This window comes from Xenopus laevis, chromosome 4S (assembly GCF_017654675.1).
Source record: "Xenopus laevis strain J_2021 chromosome 4S, Xenopus_laevis_v10.1, whole genome shotgun sequence".
In the NCBI taxonomy this organism is placed as follows: domain Eukaryota; kingdom Metazoa; phylum Chordata; class Amphibia; order Anura; family Pipidae; genus Xenopus; species Xenopus laevis.
Window position 1 is genome coordinate 7,826,609 of NC_054378.1, and position 25,189 is coordinate 7,851,797.

The 25,189-nt window shown below is 40.5% G+C and overlaps 1 protein-coding gene across 1 annotated transcript; it reads left to right on the forward strand.

Moving 5' to 3' along the window:
- Positions 1–4,965: 4,965 nt before the first annotated feature.
- On the forward strand, positions 4,966–24,371 carry MGC82347 (protein; the record flags this gene model as incomplete). Its single annotated transcript, NM_001091934.1, is given in 9 exon segments — positions 4,966–5,046; positions 13,027–13,183; positions 13,625–13,748; positions 14,247–14,365; positions 15,257–15,456; positions 18,003–18,125; positions 20,048–20,192; positions 20,368–20,466; positions 23,478–24,371. Coding segments are annotated over 9 exon segments (1,206 nt in total). The 3' UTR covers positions 23,640–24,371.
- Between the last annotated feature and the right edge of the window lie 818 nt (positions 24,372–25,189).

Below are 25,189 nucleotides of genomic sequence, written 5' to 3' on the forward strand. Positions count from 1 at the left end.
GGGTCATTTTTGCTGCTGTGCAAGCCTATAGTTTGCCTCCTGGCTGCCTCCCACTACCAATCCACAGTTCTATAGCTACATCATAAAACTGGACAACTCTTGTTATGAGCTTATAAAAGGAACATTGGGAATCTGGGATTACAGGCAAAACAACGGATAATATTTCCCATGTAAAGAAGATTCCATACAATAAAGGGCCGATTTACAGGTATGGGACCGGTTATCCAGAATGCTCGGGACCTGGATCTTTCTGTAATTTGGATCTTCATACCTTAAATCTACTAGAAAAGCATTTAAACAGTAAATAAACCCAATAGGCTGGTTTTGCTTCCAATAAGGACTAATTGTATCTTAGTTGGGATCAAGTACAAGCGACTGTTTCATTTTTACAGAGAAAAAGGAAATCTTTTTTTTTAAAATTGTATTATTTGATTATAATGGAGTTCATGGGAGATGACTTTTCCTGTAATTTGGAGCTTTCTGAATAACAGGTTTCAGGATAACGAATCCCATACCTGTACTAACATTTGTTTTGTTTTTTTTAGTTTCCCCAAACTGAACTTTTAAGCACTAAATATTGTGTATTGACTGTGAAAAATATAAAATTAATTAAATGTAATAACCACAAAAAACTCAAATACAATCTACAAGCTGGCAAGGTCATGTAGAAGTCAATGAAAAGAGTACTTCTCTAATTGTAAAATCTTTTTCTTTGCTTCAAGGTTTTAAATGTTTTGATGGTTTTATTTGGCTGTAATCAAAAGAAATTTCTTCTTCTTTCATATCCTAATTTGTATTTATTACGCGTTTTTGTCCTTTTTTTTTGTTCATTCACACTTTTTATAGTCAGATCTTGATACATAACCCTCTTAAAGGAAAAATCACTAGTGTCACAACACAATAAAAATATAGAGAACTCTCACTTATCTATTAAAGGGGTGGTTCGCCTTTAAGTTAACTTTTAGTATGTTATAGAATGGCTGATTCTAAGCAACTTTTCAATTGGTCTTCATTATTTATTTTTTATAGATTTTTTAATTATTTCCCTTCGTTTTCTGACTCTTTCCAGGTTTTCAAGCTAAATAGCCACAAATAATATAAAATGAAAACCAATTGCAAATTGTCTCAGAATATCACTCTCTACATCATACTAAAAGTTAATTTAAAGGTGAACAACCCCTTTAATCAATATATATATATGTAGAAAGTGATATTATGAGACAATTTGCAATTGGTTTTCATTTTATATTATGTGGGCGTTGAGTTATTTAGCAGCAATCCAGTTTGCAATGTCACCAATCTGGTTGCTAGGGTGCAAATTACCCTAGCAACCACGAACTGATTAGAATAAGAGACTGGAATATGAAAAGGAGAGAACTGAATAGAAAGATGAGTAATAAAAACTAGCAATAACAATAAATTTGTACCTTTAGAGAGCATTTGTTTTTCAGAGAGGGTCAGTGTCCCCCATTTGAAAGCTGGAAAGGGTAAGAAGAAAAAGACAAATAATTAAAAAAAAAAAGGGGCTTAACTAAAGAGGAAGCAGACCCTGTGGCTGCAGGGAGGCCCGGAAGGTATTGGGTGCCCCATAAGGCACTAACTAACAAGCAATCTCAATGTATTGGTAAAACCAGATATCCTCAGGATATTTTGGGGGGTCCAGTAACATCTAGTTACGCTACTGTAAAAAAAACAAAAACTATAAAGATAGGACTACACGGGCGTTTTCTGTGCGATCCGACGCACTGCGCAAAAACGCAGGCGTCAAATCACATGCAACGGAAATAAGGTAAGTGAATGCATTGTCGGATGGTGTTGCAGCATTGATCTGACATGACACGACTGTTGAATGCAGATGCAGCGCCATCGGACAATGCATTCACTTACTTTATTTCCGTCGCATGCGATTTGACACCTGCGTTTTTGCGCATCGCGTCGGATCGCACAGAAACGCCCGTGTAGTCCTACCCTAAGAAAATAAATGATGAAGACCAATTTAGAAGTTGCTTAGCCTTGGCCATTCTATAACAAACTAAAAGTTTACTTAAAAGGCGAATCACCCCTTCCAGCCCGAGCCAATTAACATACACCTGTAAATAATTCCCTTTTTTAAAGGCTAAGTGGCAGCTATAGGCAATATTTGGCTACCATTTGTACATGAGAAGCACCGTTGTGCCAGTGATCGGTCTAACCCACACTCCGGAGTTGCCAAACTACTATAAACGATTAAAAAGCCGATATTTGTATACAAAAAGAGAAAAATTGCCAGCACACGGTTTGCCTTTAAAAATCATTATTACAAAAAATGAGGTGTTAGTACCACTCTTTGACCAAAATATGTAAGCTCACATGCCACGTAAAGGCCCCTCATTGTACGTCAGTCCTACACTATCCATTAGCATATGTAGTGTATTTAAAATCAAGTCCTCCAGCAAACACTCTCCTCATTAGTATGCCAAGGAGAAGGAACCCTGGGGGAAAAATGTCTTTTCTTCCAATATTTTCAAACAAATGGAATTCTCTATAGGCCTCTGGGTTTTAAAGAACAGGCAAATTACATTGCAGTTCTCTTGCCAGTGGCATAAACAGATATTACTGGGGTCCCACAGCAAATTATTTTTTAGGCCCAAAAATGTTTAAAGGTTGACGTGTTTTACCAATATTTATTGAAACTGTATATGAATCATACCTCCCAACATTTTGAAAAAAAGAAAGAGGGACAAAAAGATTTTTTGATCATGCCCATTTTGTGACCAAACCCCCTAATAACCATGTCCATTTTACACAATTTGAAAAGTTTGAACACATTTCTATGTTTTTTTTGTGTTATTACAGTTTTGCTAATGAAGGTAAATTGCCCTTTAGTGTAAGGTTACACTGGGAGATTCGGGGAGATATAGTTTCCGTGTGCGGCAACTTCGGAAAACGAAGCGCCGTGAATGCCATGACGCAGGCGATTTTTCATTCTAGCAGGCGGACGACAGGGGGAAGCAGTTTGGGGAGATTAGTTGCCACAAAGAAGAGGTGATTAGTCGTGGGCGACAAAATCTCCCCAAAGCTCCCAGTGTGACCTTACCTCTTAGTTCTTATCTTATCTAAAACTGTTACAAAAGTATCTTAAAGGAGAAGTAAACCCCTTATTGAAAAAAAAACCCCTACTCCCTACCCCCCTCCCCCTCAGCCTAGCTGCTACCCCGGGCAAATGGCCCTAACTTTTTACTTACCCCTCGGTGCAGATTCACGGCACGAGTTCACGGGCGCCATCTTCTTCTTCTTCGGTCTTCATCGGGTCTTCTTTTGGGGTTCAGCAATTTTCCTGACTTTTGGCTTTGGGGAATATGTAGGGTAGGGTGTTTTTTAATAAGGGGCAGGTCCGGACTGACAATCTGTGGGTTGTCAGAGGGGCTGCTATAAGTAGGGTTGCCACCTTTATTAAAAAAAATTTACCGGCCAGTGGGGGTGGGCACCAAAAGGGGATGGTCCGTGATGCTAAAAGGGGCGGAGCTATGCGGTGTGCTGCAAAAGGGGCGGAGCAACATCGCACAGCGCTGGAAAAAAGGTAAGTTCCTTGCGATCTTTGCGAATTGGGGGCAGGCCAGGGGCTTTTTTTACAGGGTATTACAAATTACCGGCAATGCACAAATTTGTAATACCGGCCCCGGCCTTGGCAGGTGTTTTACCGGCTAGGCCGCTAAAATACCGGCCAGGTGGCAACTCTAGCTATAAGGTGCCATAGAAAGTCACTATTTAGGGGGCTGGTGGGGGATGTTTGGGCCTCTGTGTGGGCTGATTGGGCCTCTGTGTACCTAAAATGCCAGGGCCTAGTTTAATTCTCAGTTCGGACCTGATAAGGGGTTTAATTCTCCTTTAAGTATCTATTATGGGCCCTCTGCCAAGAGTTAAAAACTTTGAATCTTTTTCTGGCTGTTCAGTGCAGGAGATGAAAGAGAAACAAAGGACATATCAGTACAAATCCGGGACTGCCGGTTAAGCTGTCAAAAGTGGGACTGTCCCTCGCAAAACAGGACAGTTGGGAGGTGTGTTAAATGAATTAGGGCCTCATGGGGCCCCTATACCTTCTGGGCCCCCTCTGCAGCCGCAGGATCTGCTTCCTAAATGGTGAAGCCCCTGCCTCCTGCCCTGATGCTTGGGACTCAGTCAGGCCTGGACTGGCAATCTGTGAGTTCTGGCAAATGCCAGAGGGGCTGCTGTAAGATGCCATAGACAGTAATTATTTAGTGGGCTGGTGGGGGGATGTTTGGGCCTCAATATACTTGAAATGCCAGGGTCTATCTTGAATCCCAGTCAGTGTTGGACTGGCCCACCGGTATACCTGGAAAAGTCCCGGTGGGCCAAGGTGTCAGTGGGCCCTTATGCTGCTAGACATGTGGCCTTTTTAATGGCCATTCCCTATTTCTATGAAAACAAAGTGGCTAAAGAGATGGAATATTATATTATAGTATTATAGTATGTAAAGAAAAGAGACTAGGAGAATAGAGGTTGAGTGAGGAGAGGAATAATAATGCTACTAAGAGTGGGCCCCTGGTCTAAGATTAATTGGTGGGCCCCTAGTCAAAGGTTTTTGGGTGGGCCCCTGGTGTCACAATCCGACACTGATCCCAGTTGGACCTTGAATAACTATTTCTGCTCCAGGGCCTGCCTCTTGTTCCTTTCCTGTCTCATTTGGAAATTCACAATACATTTGAAACCCATTTTATTTTAGCATGTGGAAAACATTCCATTCAATAAGCGACAACAGGTTAACACCACACAGACATAAACAAGCTCCCTCTGTGTCTGAGCCGGACACAAACTGTCGCCTTTAGCCTACAGGCCGCGCCCCCTCGCTCACGTGACTGGCCAGTCAGCTGACACATCTCATGAGCTTCCAGAATGCTGGGTCATTGCAAACACCCTCACACACACATAAATAGACTGAGCAGAGACCGAGTCACGCACTGGTACCGTTATGGCTTCCTTGCAGCTGCTGTTGTGGGGAGTTCTGCTGGGCAGCTCCCTCCTGCACCCTGGCTCTGCTCTCATCAGGTGAGACAACAATGGCTGCCATGTGGATATTTTGCACCTAATTGTATTTGTGTGTGTTCAGTTATTTCTCATTATAGATTGCCCTCTCCTTGTGCTTTTGCTTTACGACTCCCAGCATCATCATTCCCTGGCAGACAGAGGCTGCTGGGAGTTGTAGTTCAGTTTAGAGGGATAAACTTGATTTTGCTCATGCTTTGTTATTTATCTGCATAACTCATCCCCATGCCCAAAATTCCTGTCTTGCCATATTATTATTATTATTATTATTAGTTGTTATTATTATTATTAGGAATTATTTATTATTATTATCATTATTATTATGATTATTATTTATTATGATTATTTATTAATATTATTATTTATTATTACTGTAACTGAAGATGCCTCTTAAAGGTTAACGCACATTATCAGGCGCTAATTCTCTCACCGTTATGTGTCGCCTAATCCTTTATAAATAGCTCCCGGCAGTAGACAAGTGTATGATTAGTATAATGTAAAAAAAAACTGCTGCCGGTCATCGTATGTTGTGCTGATAATTAAAGGGCAACTAAATGTGCAACGTAAGCTGCTGTATAAACTGATTCATTGGCATCATTCACCAATATATATACGCAAAGTTATATTGGAGATATGAAGCTTTCTATGAATATCAGACTTCTACGTAAAGGCAGCCACACACTGGCCAATCGGGTGTGTGTTCTCATCCGACGGGTTGATGGACAGACAGACACACATGGCATTGACCCTTTCTATTGTTTTAATCGGCAGAAAGTAAAGAGCACCGTCTTCTTTACTAGGGTCTAGTTTGGAATCGCCACAAATGGTTTCCTTTATGGAAAGTAAAGAAGTAGGTATAAATGTTGTACATGATGTTTTGTGCTTTTGTACCAGCCCAAGGCAACCACAGCCCTTTAGCAGTAAAGATCTGTGTCTCCAAAGATGCCCCAGTAGCTCCCCATCTTCTTTTCTGCTGATTCACTGCACATGCTCTGTGCTGCTGTCACTTACTGAGCTTAGGGAGCCACTCACAATATACAGTACACATAGAATAGAAATGTCACAATATAAGGCTGATTAGTAATTAATACACATAATTACTACATGGCAGCACAGAAACCAGTGCAATTAGCATCAGAATTGAATAATCAGCAAACCTGTAGCATCAGCTTATATTACAGCCAGGGAAGCTCATTTTCTGCTGGATAATTAGTGACGAGCCCTAAGCTTAGCTTCTCAACAGCCAATCAGAGCCCACTGAGCATGTGAGTGTCACAGACACTTTCCAAGATGGTGACCCCCTGTGACAAGTTTGAAGTCCTGGATCATTGCTGCTATTGACAAGCTCAAACTTAAGCCTCGTGCAGTACGTTCACTATATAAAATATGACCATTTTTAACCATATTCATTTTTAGGGTTTAGTTCTCCTTTAAAAAACCCAATAGGCAGCTAAGTTGTACAAGTAAGCAGCTGCTAATCTCCGGGGTTCAGGGGGCCTCGTTTAAAACCTGCTACCCTCACTGATGTAATTATTTCCCTACATTTACAGGTATGGGGGGGGGGTAAGCATTATTGTAGCAGGAATATGTTGGCACAGTGTAAAAGATAATAATATTGTGTTATGAGCCAGGGAAGACCATGACCCAAAGTGGAACTGAAACCCAAAATCCTGCTTTTATAGTATACTCATACAGTGTGAAATATATATATATATATATATATAATATATGTTTTTTTTTTTTATATATGAAGTTATAGGAATCATTACAGACACATAAATTATAAGTGAAATGTACCATTTTCTGTAAATTATATAGGGAATAATGTTACATAATTACATAGTTAGTTACATCGTTTTCAAGGGATGAAAACATAATTCTGCCTCTTTATAGGTCCCTGGTGAGGCCTCATCTGGAGTATGGGGGCAGTTTTGGACTCCAGTCCTTAAGAGGGATATAAATGAGCTGGAGAGAGTGCAGAGACTAAGTGCAACTAAACTGGTTAGAGGGAGGGAAGAGTTAAATTATGAGGGGAGACTGTCAAGGTTGGGGTTGTTTTCTCTGGAAAAAAGGCGCTTGCGAGGGGACATGATTAGACTTTACAAGTACATTAGAGGACATTATAGACAAATAGCAGGGGACCTTTTTACCCATAAAGTGGATCACCGTACCAGAGGCCTCCCCTTTAGACTAGAAGAAAAGAACTTTCATTTGAAGCAATGTAGGGGGTTCTTCACAGTGAGGACAGTGAGGTTGTGGAATGCACTGCCGGGTGATGTTGTGATGCTGATTCAGTTAATGACTATAAGAGGGACTTGGATGATTTCTTGGACAGACATAATACAAAGGCTATTGTGATACTAAACTCTATAGTTAGTATAGATATGGGGATATAGAATTTATCTGAGCATATGGAGGGGTATGTGTATGGGGCTGGGTTTTCATTTGAAGGGGTTGGACTTGTCTTTTTTCAACCCAATTTAACGATGTAACTATATAACTCTTAATTGTTTATAAGGATGAATGGAGTGAGGCTAGCCCAGGCTCTGATATAAAAGCTCAGAGTTGCAGGCTGGGCTACGAAGGTCATGGAATACGGAGGGTTGATTGGCAGTTTTCCAGAGGACGTTGCCCTCTCACTTATAACACAAGTGCTACTTATTGAACCAAGTACTCCGGTTAATTATTAGTAAGGACATTCTGCGTTTCACACTAGGCAACTTATCTGTCTGCAGAGCCAGGTTTTTATAAAGAGCTACAGACTGAGAGTCATGTGAACTACATCTCCCAGCACCCCCTAACAGCTGAAGTTCAAGAGGAGTACAGGTTAATAGTCCTGACTTACATGCTTTCAAACATCATTTATGTTGCATCTAAGGATTATCTGAACTGTCGTCCAGCAACACTTTTGAGGCTGCAGGTTGGACCTTAGTGTTCAGAATTTGACAGTTGGGGGGTTAATGATCAAAATCCGAAAATATCTTAATTATTTTCTGAAAGCTACTCCGATCAATTCCGTACAGGTTTTTTCCCCCCCCTTATTTATCAATACATTTTACCGAAAATTTCTTGTTTGGGGAAATCTGAAAAACTCAGTAAAATGGTGAAAAGAAATCTGAAATTTTTTTTTCCGTATTTGATGCCAGAAAATCACAAAATCTTCGGATTATTGCAGGAAACCCAGCGCAGATCAGGATATGTTCGGGATTTCTCCCATTGACTTATACATGAACTCAGCAGGTCTCAGTTGGGAGTCCTTTTTTATCCAGACATTTTACGCCGTTGGGGTTTAATAAATCCTGAAAAATTTGAGGTTTTTTTTTTCCCCACGAAAAAATGGTGTTTTACCCCTTTTAAAAGGTCAAGTAGATAAATTTGGACTTTGATAAAAAAAAAAAAACTTGGTCTTATTAGAGAGGCCCTGGTTTGAATTATATTGTTGGTTGCATGTGACTGAGGACTTCTTGTGCGCCCAAAGAAGTCATCCCTTGTCCTTGTAAAATGTGCTGTCTAAATGTTCTCCTTTCCTCTTTACTTACAAATGGGGGTTGTAGTTTCCCTTTAGACTATACAATAAAATTGTCTATGAGCGCAGGAAGTGAGTGGATCCCAACTGAAGCAGAAAGCACTCAGACAAGCTGCATTGTGTGTGCTAAACCCTATGACTTGTGGTTTCATGTTGCCTCGCCTCATGCTCACTATCTGTCATCTTCCCCGTGACTCCTCTCTTCGCAGCCGATGTGTAAAGTCGCCACACTCACACTTCTTGTTAAAAACATCAACATTTTTTAAAGACTTCGTTTAATCAACTTCGACCAATCCCAGTGTATGAGAAATAATCATTTTCTTTATCTTCATCATGTAGATCTTGTTGCATCAAGAAAATCCATGTCAGAGGGATGGTGGTAGCTGTAGTTCTGCAGCAGCTGGAGTATGAAAGGTTAACTATCCCTGTAATCACCTTGTTTGGAATTAACATAATATATCATGCTCTGGACCCATATCCGTGCTTAAAGAAATAGTAAAACCAAAAAAAGAAAGTGTTTTAATGAAAATATAGTACTGCACTGGGTAAAACTGGCTGCTGTGTAGCCATGGGGGCAGCAATTCAAGCACAGGATACACAGTAGATAACAGATAAGTACTACTATAGTTTATATAAACAAGCTGCTGTGTAGCCATGGGACAGCCATTAAAGTGCATGATACACAATAGATAACAGATAAATACTACTATAGTTTATATAAACACGCTGCTGTGTAGCCATGGGGGCAGCCATTCAAGCACAGGATACACAGTAGATAACAGATAAGTACTACTATAGTTTATATAAACAAGCTGCTGTGTAGCCATGGGACAGCCATTAAAGTGCATGATACACAATAGATAACAGATAAATACTACTATAGTTTATATAAACAAGCTGCTGTGTAGCCATGGGGGCAGCCATTCAAGCACAGGATACACAGCAGATAAAAGATAATCTCTGTAGTATACAATGGGATTCTTCAGAACTTATGTTATCTACTGTGTATCCTGTGCTTGAATGGCTGCCCCCATGGCTACACAGCAGCTTGTTTATATAAACTATAGTAGTACTGATTTGTTATCTACTGTTTATCCTGTGCTTGAATGGCTACCCCCATGACTACACAGCAGCTTGTTTATATAAACTATAGTAGTACTTATCTGTTATCTACTGTGTATCCTGTGCTTGAATGGCTGCCCCCATGGCTACACAGCAGCTTGTTTATATAAACTATAGTAGTACTTATCTGTTATCTACTGTGTATCCTGTGCTTGAATGGCTGCCCCCATGGCTACACAGCAGCTTGTTTATATAAACTATAGTAATACTTATCTGTTATCTACTGTGTATCCTGTGCTTGAATGGCTGCCCCCATGGCTACACAGCAGCTTGTTTATATAAACTATAGTAGTACTTATCTGTTATCTACTGTGTATCCTGTGCTTGAATGGCTGCCCCCATGGCTACACATCAGCTTGTCTATATAAATTATAGTAGTGTTCCTGAAGCAAACACACCAGTTTTACCAGTGCAATGCAATACTACGTTATATTTTTATTAAAACAGGGATATTGTTTGCAGGGTCAAAAGCATGATATATTATATTAAGGCCAAACAAGATAATTACAGGGATAGTTAACCTTTCGTGCTCCAGCTGCTGCAGAACTGCAGCTACCGACATCCCCTGGCCTTATCCCTCTGACATTCATTTTCTTGATGCAACAAATCTATATGATGAGATAAAAAAAAATATATATTTCTCAGACACTAGGTTTGGTCGAAATTGGCTACGAAATGTTGCTGTTTTTATATATATTTTCATTAAAACACTTTATTTTTTTTGGTGTTACTATTTCTTTAAGCATGGATATGGTTTGCAGGGTCCAGAGCATGATATATTATATTAATTCCAAACAAGGTGATCACAGGGATAGTTAACCTTTCATACTCCAGCTGCTGCAGAACTACAGCTACCACCCCCCTCTGACATCTATATGATGAAGATAATGAGTATTATTATTTCTCATACACTGGTATTGGTCGAAGTTGGTTAAACGAAGTCTTACAAAATGTTGCCGTTTTTAACAAGAAGTGTGAGTGTGGCGACTTTACACATCGGCTGCGAAGAGAGGAGTCACGGGGAAGATGACAGATAGTGAGCATGAGGCGAGGCAACATGAAACCACAAGTCATAGGGTTTAGCACACACAATGCAGCTTGTCTGAGTGCTTTCTGCTTCATTTGGGATCCACTCACTTCCTGCGCTCATAGACAATTTTATTGTATGGTCTAAAGGGAAACTACACCCCCCATTTGTAAGTAAAGAGTAAAGGAGAACATTTAGACAGCACTTTTTACAAGGACAAGGGATGACTTCTTTGGGCGCACAAGAAGTCCTCAGTCACATGCAACCAACAATATAATTCAAACCAGGGCCTCTCTAATAAGACCAAGGGTTTTTTTTTTTTTATCAAAGTCCAAATTTATCTACTTGACCTTTTTAAAGGGGTAAAACACAATTTTTTTTGCGTGGGGAAAAAACTAAAAATTTTCTGGATTTATTAAACCCGAAGGGTGTAAAACGTCTGAATAAAAAAGTACTTCAACTCAGACCTGCCGAGTTCATGTAGATGTCAATGGGAGAAGTCCCGAAGATATCCTGATGTCATATATAGATAGATAGATAGAGATATATATTTATTTTGCACAGCCTATATATTTACCCAGTTTTTATACTGAACAATTCCTTTAAGACAGCAGACCCAGCAGCTGCTTGGGACCCGTGGGTTAGAGTCCTGCGCGGAACCAATTTGTTAAACCCAAACCCGCAACACGCATACTTACCCGCTACCTGACCCGCAAGTACCTTATCCGCAATCTAATTTGGAACCTGCTGATCATCAAGAAACGGGAAGGGCTGTCATTGTAAACCAGAAGTAGGCGTGATCAGAAAAAAAGGAGTAAAACTCCCTATTGAGAAGATCCGCAAACCTGGAGATCCGAGTCTATACCTGCTTCCGAAATTTCTACCGGCAACCCGCATGGTACCGCAGGTTTTTGCGGGTAACTTGTGGGTACCCGCGGGTTCCCTACCCGCTGCAGGACACTACCGTGGGTGCAGTGGACATTACTGCGGTCTTAATTAGTTTGCATTCCAGTATTTGTGTGCGTAACAAATCCCATTCATTCAAACTTGGGAACTGGGGTTGGGGATAAAAGATATATAAAAAAGGATTCATTCTTGAGACTCCGTGCTACAGCTGCTCTCGTGTACCCCAGTAGTGCTGGCTGAGATAATGAATCTTGCCGTTATCTCTTCCTGTTGCATCTCGGCAACGCAGACCACAGATCCTGATGAGAACAAAAAAATAATGTTGTTCACATTCTAGCCTTGGGCATTCGTTTGCCCCAACTACATCAGGACAACCAATTAAAAATGGCTTTACATTAATCAGACTTGACTAATCAGTTTTGTTTGTTGCTGTGGGTTACAGTAACTATACATTTAGCAACGTTTTATTGTCTCTATTGAACTTTAATAACATAGAACCGTGATCCCCAACCAGTGGCTCATGAGCAACATGTTACTCACCAAGCCCTTGAATGTTGCTCCCAGTGGCCTCAAAGCAGGAGCTTATTTTTGAATCCCAGGCTTGGAGGCAAGTTTTAGTTGCATAAAAAACACATTTAATGCCATACTGAGCCTCCTGTAGGTTGACCGTCCACGTAGGGGCTTCCAAATAGACACACAGCACTTATTTAGCACCCCAAGAACCCCATTTTTCATGTTATGGTTGCTTTTCACCTCCTTTTACATATGAATGTTGCTCATGGGTTCAAAAGGTTGGGGACCTCTGACAGAGTAAGCTCAGACATGTTGAGCTCAGAAGGTTGTGGAAACTGGAGGTTTGGTGTCCAAAGACCTGGCAATTGTACAACTGCTCTACCTATTTATCCAGGACGTGGGGTTTGAAGTTAAAGAGAAATAAACCAGACAGGGGCCTTGGGGAGACAGGTGTTTTAGAAGTATTGTCTCCAATCAGAAGGCTTTCTACCAACCTCCCATTGAGACCTTGAGAAAATTGCCTTTCTTGGATTTTTGCAGAAAGAATTGACTGGTTCCTCCGGGGAACCAGAAGCTTCATCATTAATGGAGGGAGAACCACCAAGTAAAGATGATTGGAAATCAGGGTAATGGAAATTGGTAGGGCTAGGCTAAGCCCCTTTCTTTGTGAAGGCCATAATGGTGTTGAGGCTTATGCTATTGTGCAGAGTTGTTATTGGAAGGCCATGCCAGAAACAAAAGGACAACAACAGTATTAGAAGAGTGCAAGTAATGGCGTCTCTCTCTTGTTCTTCCATATTTCTATAGAATTTTAACACTAGATTCAAGTTATTCTGATCTTGTAGCATGGTGCAACATGCCTAAGCCAACAACTGTTTTCTGTCTGCAGGATCGCATTAAAGAAATTTCCTTCTATCCGGCACACCTTGACTGAAGCTGGTGGGGATGCGAAGGAATTACTGGGAAATGGGATGCCTTTGAAATATTCCACTGGATTCCCTCCCAATGGGAAAGCCACACCCGAGGCTCTAATGAATTACTTGGATGTAAGTACTAGATGGGATGACATTGACTTCTGACTTTGGAAACCAGGCAATAGCTAAAAGTGTCAATTGTTTGAAAAGATCAGCCAATTAATTCTAGGGGTTCATTAGAGGAGATGTTAAACTTGATTGGGGCCCCCTATCCCTGCTTATTAGGCAGCAGGAATGTAATTACATATGCAAGAGAATTATCCAATTAGAATCTGAGAACACTGAGCTCTAACACACCATACAGCAGAATGGTACAGCTCAAAGCAATCCCATACTAGATGAAGGCAGTGACTAGATACTCTTAGATGATCTATGTAAGAAGATGTACAGAGATATTTATCAACGACACACAAGTTGCTGTTTACATGTTGTTGTTTTTATCTGTAATAATGAAAATCAATAAAGTGCCAGATCTTTGCTCAGAAGTGTCTGATTTGGGTTATTTATCTGCAGGCTCAGTACTATGGCGAGATTGGCATTGGCACACCTCCCCAAACCTTCACAGTTGTGTTCGACACAGGATCCTCCAACCTCTGGGTGCCTTCAGTCCACTGCTCTATGTTTGATATTGCTTGTTGTGAGTAACCTGATCAGCTGCAACAGTTGCTTACTCCATGCAATTAATTTTATGTCTCATAAATGCCATATCCAAATAACATGTAGCCAAATGTGTAATTTAGCTTGAGCCTCTGTGAACAGAGCAATTATTTATGCTCCAAAAGCCCTATAAGAAGGTTGTTTCTTTAAATATAAAACACCCTAGGTTGTAGAACTATACATAACCAGATGTAGTCCACCCACTCTCTCTCCTTTAAATCCGCAACTATTGGCCTATACATGGGCCCGACATGAAACGCCTTCCACGACTTCTATTTCATCATGGGACCATTCTGATTTTGATTGGGCTGACCAAATGTCAAAATGATAAAATCAGCCCAATATGGACCCACCACTTAATTGGCCAAAGACGGCTCATTTGGAGATGAGGTCACATTTCTGCTAGGTTTAGTGTCCCTTTAATTTAGACACACATGTCTGTGCTATACCTTTGCTGAGCCTTCTCTTTCTACTGCAGGGATGCACCATAAGTATGATTCTTCCAAATCCTCCACATACGTGAAGAATGGCACAGAGTTTGCTATCCAGTATGGCACTGGGAGCCTCTCTGGATACTTGAGTAAAGACACTGTAACGGTGAGTCGGATGTGGCCCCTAAATGAGAACTAAAGCTTAACTAATGAAGTAGGTAGAAATGTTTTGGGCTTGTGTACCAGCCCAAGGCAACCACAGCCCTTTAGCAGTAAAGATCTGTGTCTCCAAAGATGCCCCAGTAGCTCCCCATCTTCTTTTCTGCTGATTCACTGCACATGCTCTGTGCTGCTGTCACTTACTGAGCTTAGGGAGCCACTCACAATATACAGTACACATAGAATAGAAATGTCACAATATAAGGCTGATTAGTAATTAATACACATAATTACTACATGGCAGCACAGAAACCAGTGCAATTAGCATCAGAATTTAATAATCAGTAAACCTGTAGCATCAGCTTATATTACAGCCAGGGAAGCTCATTTTCTGCTGGATAATTAGTGACGAGCCCTAAGCTTAGCTTCTCAACAGCCAATCAGAGCCCACTGAGCATGTGAGTGTCACAGACACTTTCCAAGATGGTGACCCCCTGTGACAAGTTTGAAGTCCTGGATCATTGCTGCTATTGACAAGCTGAAACTTTAGCCTCGTGCAATAAGTTCACTATATAAAATATGTAATTTTTAGCCACATTAGTTTTTAGGGTAAAGTTTTCCTTTAAGGAGATTTTATGGCCCCGGTATGCCTTATTTACTTATTTTTTTTGTAGTAAACTGGTCCGGAGTAGTTGACCCATGGGATGAGTGAGAAAAGAGAGCAACCCCAGTGGGCCAACTTCTAATTAAAGGATAAAGGAAAGTAAGGTTATTTCTGTCAGTGGAGATGCAGAAGGGTAGATGGACTGTCAGATGAATGAGTACAAGTAGCAGTCAGACTATTAATGGACATTTAGTCTACCTTCTAACACTTTTTCTCTTTCACTCATGGAAACAGATCGGAAACCTGGGCATAAAGGAGCAGCTTTTTGGAGAAGCTATAAAGCAGCCTGGTGTCACCTTCATTGCTGCCAAGTTCGATGGCATCTTGGGCATGGCTTACCCCATAATCTCTGTGGACGGGGTCAGTCCTGTGTTTGACAACATCATGGCTCAAAAGCTGGTGGAGTCCAACGTCTTCTCTTTTTACTTGAACCGGTGAGAAAATCTGCTATTAATACGGAGCAAACCGTCTAAATGGGCGCTTGGATAAGTTAAGTTTAAAGGGCATATAGTATTCATAAATAGTAGAATTTCATACTTGCTTTAGCGCAAGTACCAGCATTGCCAGTTTTTGATGTCCTCAACATGAGTTCAATGAAATCGGGATTGTGCTGAACATAGTTTTTGCCTAATGTTCATTCATAGAAATCCAGACAAAATCAATTTTTTATTTCTTGGGCAATAGGGAGATTGAAGTTGGTCCTTGTGAGATCGTTGCAAAGATAAACTAATATCCATTTTGCAGGGGGATTATCTGTGCCCTGGTAATCCAATTATTTTTACTCGCTAAGCGCACACCTGGAGCAGTTCCAACGTCCCTGTTTGTCTTACAAAACCCAAAGATTTTGTGATTCAAGTAAAAAGAATGTTCACAAGCCCTATTCATTATACTGAACAAGGGCGTTTACTGTCCATTTAACAGCAATTCTCTTACTGATGAGCAACAAATATAGTACAAATCAGATTCATGTCGTTATGCTTTAGAATGATTAATTCTAAGCAACTTTTCAGTTGGCCTTTGTTTTACCTTTTTTATAGTTTTTGAATTATTTGCCTTCTTATTCATTTTTCAGCTTTCAAATGAGGGTCACTGACCCAGTATAAAAACAAATGCTCTGTAAGGCTACACATTAATATTTATTTATTGCTCATCCTTCTATTCAGTGCCTCTCCTGTTCATGGTTCCGTGTCTTCTTCAAATCAATGCAAGGTTGCTAGGGGAATTTGGATCCTAGCAACTGGATTGCCAAAATTGCAAATTGGAGAGCTGCAGAATGCTAAAAAAATAAACACACAAATAAAAAACGAACAGCAACTGCAAATTACACTCTACACCATACTAAAAGTTAATTTAAAGGTGCAACCCCTTTATATAATATAACAAATGGCTATTGGAAATATTTGCTTATTTCACAACACAGGAAGGGTTTTCTAGAGAAGGAATGAACACTGCACATGGTATGTTCCCAAGGTGAATAAAAGACTGATAAATCTTCCTTATTACCCTTGAGTCTTATGACGGTTTATGATGGTTACTGATTAACCAAGATGACTTACATTTCTGTACATAGAACTTCATATTTAAGCTCTTAGAAATTGAATAATTTTCTACATGAAGGAATCTCACACATTCTTAGATGTGGTTCTTTGCGGTGCGTTATAGCCAAAAAAGGAACAGAAACCTTGGTGCCAAGTTGATTGATAGGATTTTACCATGTATGGCCAGCTTTAATAATACAGGTTTGGTATCAGTTATCCGGAAACCTTTTATCCAGAAAGCTCCGAATTACGTAAAGGCTGTCTCCCATAGACTCCATTACAATCAAAAAAAAATCCAGATTTTGAATTGATTTCCTTTTTTCTCTGTAATAATAAAACCGTAGCTTGTACTTAATCCAAACTAAGATATAATTAATCCTTATTGGAAGCAAAACCAGCCTATTGGGTTTATTTCATGTTTCCATGGATTTTCTAGTAGATTTAAAGGGATACTGTCATGGGAAAAAACGTTTTTTTCAAAAAGAACCAGTTAATGAAAATCCATTTCTCAAAAGAGCAAACAGATTTTTTTATATTCAATTTTGAAATCTGACATGGGGCTAGACATATTGTCAGTTTCCCAGCTGCCCCTGGTCATGTGACTTGTGCCTTCACTTTAGGAGAGAATTGCTTTCTGGCAGGCTGCTGTTTTTCCATCTCAATGTAACTGAATGTGTCTTAGTGGGACATGGGTTTTTACTATTGAGTGCTGTTCTTAGATCTACCAGGCAGCTGTTATCTTGTGTTAGGGAGCTGCTATCTGGTTACCTTTCCATTGTTCTTTTGTTTGGCTGCTGGGGGGGAAAAGGGAGGGGGTGATATCACTCCAACTTGCAGTACAGCAGTAAAGAGTGATTGAAGTTTTTCAGAGCACAAGTCACATGACTTGGGGCAGCTGGGAAATTGACAATATGTCTAGCCCCATGTCAGATTTCAAAATTGAATATAAAAAATCTGTTTGCTCTTTTGAGAAATGGATTTCAGTGCAGAATTCTGTTGGAGCAGCACTATTAACTGATTCATTTTGAAAAAAATGTTTTTTCCCATGACAGTATCCCTTTAAGGTATGAAGATCCAAATTACGGTAAGATCCGTTATCCGGAAAACCCCAGGTCCTGAGCATTTTGGATAACAGGTCCCGTACCTGTACAACAATTGTGCCCACCAGGTGGGCCTTGCTTACATAAAAAAGATGGCTGAACATAGCAGAGTTGCTGCATTATAAAAACAAACCTACTTAATAAAATAAAATATTTTTGGCCCCAGTGCTTTCTTTCTATTTTTCCCTTTTTAAGGATCCGGATCAAAAACTACCTCCCATTTATCTCCTAATTTGGAGTGGTGAGGGTTTTTCTAGAAGTTGTTAGACCCTATCCAACGTTGCTACAGCTCTCGAAATTGCTTCTTGGAATATTCCTAATGTTTGCTGCTTTCATTCATAGAAATCCAGACACGCAACCTGGGGGAGAGCTGCTTCTAGGAGGCACAGACCCCAAATACTACACTGGAGATTTTCACTATTTGAACGTGACTCGTAAGGCATACTGGCAGATTCACATGGACCAGTAAGTAATAAATGCTTCGACTCTGTGCTTCCTCGTGCAGATAATTGTGCAGATAATTTGGCTAGTTAATACCAGTTTGATCTGTGGTTCCATATTACAGGTATGGGATCTGTTATCTGGAAACCCTTTAGCCAGACTCCATTTTACCCAAATAATCCAAATTTCTTTTAATTTCCTTTTTCTGTGTAACTTGTACAGTAGAACCCCCATTTAATGTTTTTCAGGGGACCAGGAAAAAATTATTTTAAATACGGGAAAAATTGAAAATCAGGAAAATGTGCTAAAGGAGAACTAAAGCTTAACTAAAGAAGTAGGCTAGCAATGTTGTACATTATATTTTGTGCTTCTGTACCAGCCCAAGGCAACCACAGCCCTTTAGCAGTAAAGATCTGTGTCTCCAAAGATGCCCCAGTAGCTCCCCATCTTCTTTTCTGCTGATTCACTGCACATGCTCTGTGCTGCTGTCACTTACTGAGCTTAGGGAGCCACTCACAATATACAGTACACATAGAATAGAAATGTCACAATATAAGGCTGATTAGTAATTAATACACATAATTACTACATGGCAGCACAGAAACCAGTGCAATTAGCATCAGAATTTAATAATCAGCAAACCTGTAGCATCAGCTTATATTACAGCCAGGGAAGCTCATTTTCTGCTGGATAATTAGTGACGAGCCCTAAGCTTAGCTTCTCAACAGCCAATCAGAGCCCACTGAGCATGTGAGTGTCACAGACACTTTCCAAGATGGTGACCCCCTGTGACAAGTTTGAAGTCCTGGATCATTGCTGCTATTGACAAGATGACACTTTAGCCTCGTGCAATAAGTTCACTATATAAAATATGGCATTTTTAGCCCTATTTATTTTAAGGGTTTAGTTCTCCTTTAAAGTATATTTTTCATCAAGTACTGAAAGATTATAAGCACAGGAGTCGGTTTTACTTTGAGATACAATATTTACTGTGTTAATAACAAGGGTAAACATTGCAGTGTTAACGTTACACTATGGGGGGCAAGTGCAAGACTCTGTCACAACCTAAAGCAATAAGTGATTGGTGCAGGACTGTATAAGGGGCAGAACGGAGTATATACTGTACATCTGGTTAGTATTTTAAACCTTTTTCACAAATAATAACATTTATAGAGGAAAAAAGCAGTTTTTGGGTACATCTGGACAGCATTTTGATGTAAAATCCAGGAAAAGATAACTTAAAATCATGGAAATGCACCCGTTAAAATGCATTATAAATTAGCGGGACCACAAATAAAAAATGTAAAATGCGGGAAAACTCAAAATCGGGGGACTTTAGGGTAAGGGCACACCTGGCAAGAAGATTTAGTCGCCTGGCAACTAATCGACTCTTCTTTGGGGCTACTAATCTCCCCGAACGGCTTTCCCCTGTCTTGCGCCGGCTATAAGGAAAAGTCGCCTGCGGCATGACACGCGTCGATTCGTATTCCGAAGTTGCCCAAAATTTCCTTGTGAGGCGAAGCGCCGCGTGTGCCATGTGGCAGGCGACTTTTCATTATAGCTGGCGCAAGACAGGGGGAAGCCGTTTGGCGAGATTAGTTGCCCCAAAGAATCTTCCCGAATCACCAGGTGTTTCCCTTAGCCTTAAAATCGAACTTTCACTGAACTTGATTCAAACGAAGATATAATTAATCCTTATTGGAAGCAAAACCAGCCTATTGGGTTTATTTAATGTTTACATGATTTTCTAGTAGACTTAAGGTATGAAGGTCCAAATAAGGGAAAACCGCAGGTCCCGACCATTCTGGATAACGGGTCCCATACCTGTTGTACTTCCTTTTAACCAATGCCTTATGTTGTCATGCACTCCAGTGTAATCCAGTGCGTAATGTCATGTAATGCACCACAATGTCCTTGGATAACTCTCCATGGCGTTACTTCTACAGGTTGGGAGTTGGGGATCAGCTGACACTGTGCAAGGGGGGCTGTGAGGCTATTGTGGACACCGGGACTTCATTGATCACTGGTCCTTTGGAGGAAGTGACAGCCCTACAGAAAGCTATCGGTGCCGTCCCGTTAATCCAGGGACAGGTGAGAAAGTGTTTGCATTAGGACAATGGCCGACATGGTGTATATTTGTCACAGATATGGTTATTGCTGAGATTATTCCATTTCCATGATCTGTAATGGAGGCAGACTGAGACAACCTTTGATTTTATGTTCTCCTCTTGAGCTGAATGAATCACCAGTGTAATCTCTTTTGCAGTATATGGTGCAGTGTGATAAGATCCCCACGTTGCCTGTTATCAGCCTGACACTCGGGGGACAGGTTTACACCCTGACAGGGGAGCAGTATATAATGAAGGTGAGTACATTTCAGCTTTAGTGAGTAGGGAGCAGGCCTGGACTAGCATTACAAATAATTAGGGTTATCCAGGATTCCGTTCGGGATTCGGCCAGGATTCTGCCTTTTACAGCAGGTTTCGGAGTCGGCCATATCCTTTTTCCCGGCAGAACCGTATCGGAATCCTAATTTGCATATGCAAATTAGGGACGGGCGAGAAATTGCATTTTTCCCTTCCCACCCCTAATTTACATAGGCAAATTAGGATTTTGGTTCGGTATTCGGCCAAATCTTTCACGAAGGATTCGGGGGTTCGGCCGAATCCAAAATAGTGGATTCGGTGCATCCCTACAAATAATCCCTGGGATTCAAGTACACCGAGGCCAACCCCAGCATCTGACTAAATAGTGATTATCTATGGCCCCCCAGCGACAAATCTCCTGGCGACAATCTCCCCGAACTGCCTTCCCCTTCATTTTAGCCGGAGGGCAGATCGGGGAGATTTGTCGCTGGGGGGGGGGCGACTAATCTCCCCAAATCTGCTTGTGTGGCCAGACCCTTAAAGGAACAGTTCAGTGTAAAAATAAAAACTGTGGAAAATAAATAATATTTCTAATATAGTTAGTTAGGCAAAAATGTAATGTATAAAGACTGGAGTGAGTGGATGTGTAACATAATAGCCAGAACACTACTTCCTGCTTTCAGCTCTCTAACTGAGTTAGTCAGCGACTATAAGGGGGGCCACATGGGACATAACTGTTCAGTGAGTTTGCAATTGATCCTCAGCATTCAGATCAGAAACGAAAGCAACAGTTATGACCCATGTGACCTGCATGGAATCCACTATTTTGGATTCATCCGAACCCCCAAAAGATTCAGCCAAATCCTAATTTGCATATGCAAATTATGGGTGGGAAGGAAAAACATTTTATTTTACTTCCTTGTTTTGTGACAGTCACGCAATTTCCTCCCACCCCTAATTTGCATATGCAAATTAGGGTTCGGCCAGGCAGAAGTATTTGGCCGAATCCTGCTGAAAAAGCCGAATCCTGGATTCAGTGCATCCTTACTGCCTGGTAACCAATCAGTGGAAAGCTAGAGAGCTGCAAAGCAGGAAGTAGTGTCCTGGCTGTTATGTTACACATCCAGTCACTCCAGCCTTTGTACATTACATTTTTATTCATTTAACTATATTCGAAAACATTTTTTTATTTTGCACAGACTGTCTATTTACCCAGTTTTTATTTTTATACTAAAAAATTCCAAAGCAGCCACTCTGGCATTTGCCAAAATCTTAAGGTTGGCAGCCTGGGCCTGTTAAGAGGAGGGGTTACTATGTTATATAATATGCTAGTGACTTATTCATACTGTGGTTGTGTGACAAGTAATGTGGCCCCTTTTATTAGATAGTAGCATAACCTCATTCAAGTCAAGACTTTCCAATGAAACATCGGCAACTCGAGTGGCCAGTGTCCCTTTATCTATTATAAGACGTTGGGAATATTTGGCACTGCCCTCTATGGGGCAAATTTACTAAAGGGCGAATTTTTGCCTTGGAAGGCTCCGCCACACTTCTCACAAACTTTGTTAGATGTTAATTTGCAGCGCATATGCGTATTTATTAAAGTGCAAAGTTACGTCTCGGCAGTCAGCGCGAGCATTTCTAAGTGAACTTTCGATAGCGTTACTTTCTTCCTAGAGAAACTTTAACACACTTAGGGGCTGATTCACTAAGGGTCGAATATCGAGGGTTAATTAACCCTCGATATTCGACTGGGAATTGAAATCCTTCGAATATCGAAGTCGAAGGATTTAGCGCAAATAGTACGATCGTACGATCGAAGGATTATTCCTTCGATCGAACGATTAAATCCTTCGAATCGAACGATTTAAATCCAACAATCGAAGGAATATCCTTCGATCAAAAAAAGTTAGCCAAGCCTATGGGGACCTTCCCCATAGGCTAACATTGACTTCGGTAGCTTTTAGATGGCGAACTAGGGGGTCGAAGTTTTTTTTAAAGAGACGGTACTTCGACTATCGAATGGTCGAATAGTCGAACGATTTTTACTACGAATCCTTCGATTCGAAGGTCGAAGTAGCCCAAAACATACTTAGAAATTCGAAGTTTTTTTTACTTCGAATCCTTCACTCGAAGTTAGTGAATCGGCCCCTTAGCTTACGTCAATTTTAATATGGCGGGTCATATATATGTGTTTTTAGTAGTGATGTTGGTGAAATTGCTTGAAGTGGCCACTTATTAAAAATGTTCAAGGAAGCGAAATAGGGATGCACAGAATCCAGGATTCGGTTCGGCCATTCTCAGCAGGATTCTGTTCGGCCGAATCCTTCTGCCCGGCCGAACCGAATCCTAATTTCCGAATCTTTTACGCCGAATTCAGGATTCGGTGCATCCCTACAAAATAAAGACAAGAGAGATCCTCTATTGTCCTAGGCATGAGCCCACCCTAAAACAAATTTACAAATTTTGTTTAAAAAATATATTTACCAGTCTAGCGTTTTTTTTTTTTTGTTTTTTTTAATGACTTTTCGGCATACAGGATATGATGTCACTGACATAAGATTAAGGTGGATGTAGTTTCATCTTATCAGTTCGCTAGGTATAACCTGGCTAAGCAGACTCTGGCGATAGGGGAAACGTAATGGAAACTTCGCATTTTGATGGATTTTCGGAGTAACGATCGTTCGCTTGGGTGAAAATTCGCCTGGCAAAAGGGAGCAAAACTTCGTTAGTGCTGAGCATTTTCGTAAATTAGGGATGTCCTTGTGAATTGCTGTTTTGGTGATTTTTTTTTTTTTTGTTTTTTAATTCTCTCGTTAGCAACTGCCACTTCGCCCCTTAGTAAATTTGCCCCAATGTATCTGTCATTGACAATAAGGCTGGCTTTGTCCTAAGTAGATCGCAACAACCTTTTTTCAACCATTCTATTATAGAGGAGTACAAAGTATAAGCACAATGGGCATTGCCGTGACAACACTGACTCTTCTGTTTCTCTCTTCCGCCCCCAAAGGTATCCCAACGGGGCAGTACCATCTGCCTCAGTGGCTTCATGGGTCTTAACATCCCTCCTCCTGCCGGACCCCTCTGGATACTTGGAGACGTTTTCATTGGCCAGTATTACAGCGTCTTTGATCGTGCTAATGACCGCGTTGGATTTGCTAAGTCTAAGTGATGTTCTCCCCCTTATATAATGCTTTCAGTGCAATAGCTACTCCTGCCAGACTACTGCAATCATTAAAGGATAAGTAAACCTTTAAAATAAGTGAATGTAAAATTGATGAGGGCGGCTATTCTAAGCACTTTAGGGATACATGTACTGTTAATATGAACACATTTTGTTACAACAGCGCCACCTGCTGGTCAGTTTCCCACCAGTCTGACCACCAAGTAGTCAAGTAAGTTGTCAGGCGAAAGTAAGAGGCTGCTCTGATCTGCTTAGGAATAAAAACAAAATAAAAAATGAATGTACATTGCAAAAGTTCTTAGAACAGCACCTTCATCAATTTTACATTCACTTGTTTTAAAGGTTTACTTCTCCTTTAACCTGTTCTCCTGACTACAGAGCCCCCAAGCACCGGTCCAGCCAGCCACCAAATTCATATGTTTTATTGATCCATACAAAATCGACTTGATTAACACTGAGGGCAAGGTACTGCTCTGATACTTGTGAAGTCTTAGCCAACCAGCTATTGCACAAATACTTCCTGTACTGAAATATTTAACCCCTACGTTCCAACAAGTCTGAGAGCAGTGCATGCCAAACCACTCTGGGAGAGAAGGTACCAACTGAGACCGCTGTACAATCATGAGCAAGATCATCCGGCTCGTTGGTACTGGTTACATTTAAAGGGCAAGTAATGCCTAAATGCACATGTAAATTAAAGTTATACTGTCATGGGAAAAATGTTTTTTTTTCTTCTTCAAAATTTATCAGTTAATAGTGCTGCTCCAGCAGAATTCTGCAATGAAATCCGTTTCTCAAAAGAGCAAAACAGATTTTTTTTTTTTTTTATATATTTAATTTTGAAATCTGACATGGGGCTAGACATATTGTCAGTTTCCCAGCTGCCCCCAGTCATGTGACTTGTGCTCTGATAAACTTCTTTACTGCAAGTTGTTAGCAGCCTAACAACAGAATAATGAAGGTAACCAGATAACAGCTCCCTAACACAAGATAACAGCTGCCTGGTAGATCTAAGAACGACACTCAATAGTAAAATCCAGGTCCCACTGAGACACCTTCAGTTACATTGAGTAGGAGAAACAACAGCCTGCCAAAAAGCAGTTCCATCCTAAAGTGCTGGCTCTTTCTGAAAGCACATGACCAGACAAAATGACCTGAGATGCACCTACACACCAATATTATAACTAAAAAAATACACTTGCTGGTTCAGGAATGACATTTTATATTGTAGAGTGAATTATTTGCAGTGTAATTTAGCAATAAAAATCATGACAGAATCCCATTAACAACCTTTAGTGCTGGTAAGACATCCAGAAATATATTGGTTAATAATTGTTCATATGCTCAAGTCCTGTAAATAAAAGCTTTGTTATATATTCTCTATCATATTACCAAAACAGCCCATTTGCACCCTGCCCATAGGCAACACAGGTTTGAGAATTCATAATCTAGTCACGTTATCAAATATGTGGTGAGAACAAAAGAGAGAAGGCAATGACCGCCGGCTACTTGCCCTTTAACTAAAGGCTATATGTTAT